Here is a 4758-nt window from a genome sequence, read left to right as displayed (position 1 = left end):
TAAACATCAGATTTTTTAATTTGAATCGAGTAAATGTGGTGTTTTGGTTTAGAAGTAACTCTTTTGAGAAATAGTGTTGAGCATAAAGTGCCAATTAGGTACTGATAAGGACAAAGGTGAGAATATATTTTTCAATTAAAATTTAAATTTTTTATATTACTATCTATAAATTCAAAAAATTTTATTTTTTAATTCAAAGTTCATTTTTATTACATAACAATAGACATTGTCTTAAAATTGCCAAGTGACTTGTTATTAGCTTATCACTTGACTTAACCACATTGCTTGTGCCTCTCCTTTTACATATACTAGTATACGTACAGGCACGATGCGCGGAAAATGTTAGAGAACAAAGTTATAATAAAATTATTATTTTACTTGCTTGACCAGCTATATTTTTATTATTTGATCAATTGTAATATTTTAACAATTTGATTCACGATCGTTGATAATAAGGCCACTAAGGAAGGAAAAATCATTTCCTCCACCTGCAATATGACATAACAGTACTACATTTACATATTAGTAATTCTATACTGTACTAATGAATTCTATTAGATTTAAACACATTCCGCCCAGCAATGGCTCTGCTTGTTAAAAACATCTAAGATTTCTCTGTTTATATATTGTTCAACTGCAAGAAGGTAGCTTTCCACATTATTCTCTTCTTATTTGCCTGCATATTAAAAACTCCATGGGTGAGATTGACATTGTCCATTTTAGATTAAATAAGTTCAAACATTTGTAATAACAGCAGATTGTATGTTCTAAGTAGTGCTAATTCAGTGATTATGCATGAAAGACCATTGATTTTCACACACCATCAACTTCTGTGCTTGAGTCCTAAAACATGATAAAAACTGTCTCACCGTAGGCTCGATAACTTGGAAATCTTCTCAATTACCATGTAGAACGAAAATAAGTACATTATCAGCATTAGGGGAATAGCTTGGACCTTCCTTGGAGGCGTTCTTCTAGAAACCGCAATCTTCTTTGGATAAGAATCATAAACTATACGAACCCGATTACCACTACAAACTAAAGGCTTCCGTGGATTGATTTCAGTTTTTAGAACTCCAAGCCTGAGAAAGAGCCAAAAGCAATCAAAAATTAAACAAAATTACATTTATTTGCTCTATTCTTCCATGTGAGTTCAGCTTGAAAACTATATATACAACAACAACAACAACAATTGACATAGAGCAAAAGACTTTATGAAATCACATTTATAGTTTAGAAAGGCATAGCTAGCAAGTAAAGTTGAGGTCACCTTGGAGATTAGTACTTCAAGAAACAACAATTATGCCGCAAGTTTGGTCTGACTATATGAATCCTAACTAACCCAAGACCTATCTTCCTTCAACTTGGAAACCACCCATTTTATCCCATCTTCAAATGTGATCTCTAGTACAGACAGTGAGATAAACCAATTACACTTATTCTGTAACAGTCTCCGTTCACTGTATTACAAAGGACATATGGAAAAGCTCACACACACATTTACCTAACAAAGGATCAACAATTTAAGAGTATATATAAAGTCAAAGTATTTTTTTTAATTCAAATGTTGAAAATATCTCACAACTTACAGAAGAATTACTCTCCTACCCCTGTATTCTGAAAACAATTCACAAAAAAAAAAAAAAAAAAAAAAAAAAATTAAGACTTCAATATCTATTATCAATATGTAATGTTACTGAAGTAACCATCATATTTCTTATATGAATATGGCTCTCATAGAAATTGAATATTGAGGCACGTACCAAAACAAAAAAGAATTAACTATAACATTTTTAAAAACGAAGGAGATGAGGTTTTCAAATTTTAATAAAATCTCAGTTGAACTATTAACTCAAGCATGTTCTTTCTTTATTTCAAAATGCTCCTCCCCCACACATCCCGACTTCTCCTCTCTATCCCCTCTTGAGAGTAAAGTGCACTTATATATTTGAACAAAATGAAGTCGATAGGATGATTTGAGGAAACACTTTGCTACATACCATGCATGATTGAGGGACGATTGGATTTCTTCAGTTGCAACCATAGAGAGCGATAAAGAAAACCTAAGAAAAAGTTGAAGATGAATGAACAGAAAAACACCTGAGTCCTTGGTGATCATAGATTATCTATGCTTCATAATCTTCATCCAAATTCTCTAAATCCTGAAATTGAGAGGACGGGTAAAACCCAAAGTAGTAATGAAAGGAATAGAAACTTCATTAAACTTCTTTTGTCTAACTGGATGTCAATCAATAGTGAAGCCTTTTTAAGAACTTTTACAATAAGCTTACAGAATGTTTAGTAACGGTTCAACTATTTTGTTGCTTACTGTCTCGGCTCCAATATTCCCTCCAGGCATGTCTTACATAGTGCATCTATATGAGGTGCTCACTGACACTTTATTATATTCTATTTGATCAGTGAAATACCTACGGATATATGACATAAAATTACATATAGAAAAATCATTTACAGAAACTAAAGGGGAAAATAGTACAAAGTTGTCATATTTTACATCCTTAAATATGATTCGGAAATTGCATTTTATCTCAATCCAACCTAAGTTCTCTGCTGACCCACCATGACTTCTCTGTTAACATCAAGTTCATTAGACAACAAAAAGGAAAAGATTTACAGCGGAAACATGATAGGGGCCAAGTAGAAAATTACCAAGTGTTTTTCTAAGGTTTCACTTTTGCAAATCTTATACATCTAGGCCTCAGCTGGTTATTGTTCCACCATCCATATTGTTGGGTTTGACATTTTGGATGTAGAGATCTCCTTTCTTATTCTACATCACCTTTCACTCTACTTTTCATTAGTAGGTGCAACTTCCTATTATGTCAAGTTGATGCATAAACAGTTCAATATCCAAGACCTGCTCCAAATAAAATGACCCTAAAGACTAAAACATTCATTTATCTGCAATATTGCATGATGACTAACATCATATTCAGAACCAAAAAACCCTTCTCTCGTCCATCACTTAATGGCTATGCAAGAGGAACTGCTACAAAGGCACTTTTCTGCCTTTTAAGTGGGGTTTTATGCCCATCTGTTAGCCCTGAAGGTTAAAAGCAAGTAATTGTTTTAATGATGACATTGTATTTTGCAGGTACCAAAAAAGAAATTGAAAGTTGTGAAGGGCCAACTCAGCCAAGATCACAGAAAAGGAAAAAGTACTCCAAGGCATCAATCAGCAAAGAAGTATACATGGGCCAAGATCTGATTGATCCAATCAAGAAGACGTATATGGAAGGAAGTAAAAATAGCAGACAATTCCATACAAAATCTGAAGGAAGATTCATCTCGGCTACAAGGAAAGAAAGACAGCAAGATCTCAAGTCAAACTACATCACTATCACAAAGGAAAGAGGGCCAGCAGAGCAGATTCAATTCTCGGACATAAAGGAAAGAAGACCAACAAGGTTTCAAGGCAAATCACAGAAGTGTTACCAAAAGGAAGAAGACCAGCAGAGCAGATTTGTATCGCGGACACAAAGGAAAGAAGACCCACAAAAGAAGATCCAAAGATCAATCAGGAAATCACTCGAATCACTGATTGAGGATAATTCCCTTGGGTTACCTTAGAGCGAGCAAAAATCAGAATCAATCCTAGGAAAGATTGATTCACTTCCAAAATTTCCAGAAGGGAAGCCAGCTATTAAAAAAAGACATCACAAACCAAGGAAAAGCACAACTTCACTTGAGCAAAAGTATCTATTCATTCTTCATCTCGTAAAAAGCACTATAGCTTGTAAAAGTCAGTCCGTGAGTGTTAGAAAAAAAAAAGGTCTGTGAGTGCTAGAAAAAGAAAAGAGAGAATAGATAGCTATACAGTAGAGGTTGTCAGTAGAGGACAATTGAAAAACTGTTCAAAACAGGAATCACTATTGAAGAACTACTGCTGTAATCAAGTTACCACCAAAATCCAAGGGGACTGGATTAGACACCACACCGGTGATCCGAACCAGTATAAAAATCTCCGTGTCTCATTACTTTTTGTTCTTTACTATTTACGATTATCTACTTGCTAACCAGTGTTTGAGTCTCTACAGGGAAGTCGACTACACTAGAAAAGTAACATCAGGATATGTAAATTTGATGTTTGTGGCAGGCGGCAGGTCTATTTCTCGCAATATCTGAAAAATATGTTGCTTTGTTCTGGAAACTGCTGTTGAAAATTGAGAAGTAATCGGGACAAAGTAGAACTCTGTATCTGTAACACACGATCTTTCAGTTTCTATAAGTTGTTTTGTTAAAGTAAAACACACGTTGTTTTGTATTTGAGGCAGTTCTTTTATGTACAAAATAATTTCTCCGAATGCTTAGCAACGTGGCTGAAAGAGGTTAAATCATGGATATGAATAATCAATTAATTAGTTCAATCATGGATATGAATAATCAATTAATTAGTTAAATGTCTTTTCTTTTTGCTTATTTGTTGTCTTTTTTTTTTTTAATTTATTAATTTATAATTTTTTTAAATGCGCACGCGTGCAGATGTGGTAAGTTAGATTTGTCTTTTCTTTGGAGTCTTTTTTTTAAAAAAAAAATTATTAATTACGAATAAAAAAAAAATTAAATGTACCCGTGTGTGTGAGTTAGTGGCAGATGTGGTAAGTTAGTTTTCCTTCTTTTATTTTTTTTAATCTTTTTCTCTTTTCTTTTTGATTTTTTGTGTGTTTATGATATTTTGTTGTCTTTCTGATTTTTTATTTTGATTTTTTATTTAACAATTACGAATTTTCTGGTGAT

The 4758-nt window shown here is 33.2% G+C and overlaps 1 protein-coding gene across 6 annotated transcripts; it reads right to left on the bottom strand.

Moving 5' to 3' along the window:
• Positions 1–420: 420 nt before the first annotated feature.
• LOC132636126 (uncharacterized) lies at positions 421–4475 on the bottom strand. Of its 6 annotated transcripts, none has more exons than XM_060352831.1 (4): positions 3923–4475; positions 2001–2162; positions 905–1082; positions 421–676 (listed from the first exon to the last, which is right to left on the bottom strand). In XM_060352831.1, the coding sequence occupies exons 2-4, from the start codon at positions 2117–2119 to the stop codon at positions 620–622; spliced, it is 354 nt and encodes a 117-aa protein (XP_060208814.1). In that variant the 5' UTR covers positions 2120–2162; positions 3923–4475; the 3' UTR covers positions 421–619. The 6 variants fall into 6 exon arrangements, with proteins under 6 accessions (XP_060208814.1, XP_060208813.1, XP_060208812.1 ...); XM_060352830.1 differs by lacking the exon at positions 3923–4475 and adding an exon at positions 3587–3724; XM_060352829.1 differs by lacking the exon at positions 3923–4475 and adding an exon at positions 3457–3595.
• Positions 4476–4758: the final 283 nt, after the last annotated feature.

The sequence above is a fragment of the Lycium barbarum genome, chromosome 4 (assembly GCF_019175385.1).
Source record: "Lycium barbarum isolate Lr01 chromosome 4, ASM1917538v2, whole genome shotgun sequence".
NCBI lineage: Eukaryota > Viridiplantae > Streptophyta > Magnoliopsida > Solanales > Solanaceae > Lycium > Lycium barbarum.
Note: the sequence above shows the minus strand (reverse complement) of the source record. Positions and strands in the feature narration are given on the sequence as shown.

Excerpts from the sequence above, each read along its gene's own strand:
- LOC132636126 (XM_060352831.1), bottom strand. The coding sequence starts at position 2,119 with ATGATCACCAAGGACTCAGGTGTTTTTCTGTTCATTCATCTTCAACTT. Across the intron at positions 1,083-2,000 it reads TCGTCCCTCAATCATGCATG|GCTTGGAGTTCTAAAAACTG; the intron begins GTATGTAGCAAA and ends GCTCTTTCTCAG. Across the intron at positions 677-904 it reads ACTTATTTTCGTTCTACATG|GCAAATAAGAAGAGAATAAT; the intron begins GTAATTGAGAAG and ends TTTAATATGCAG.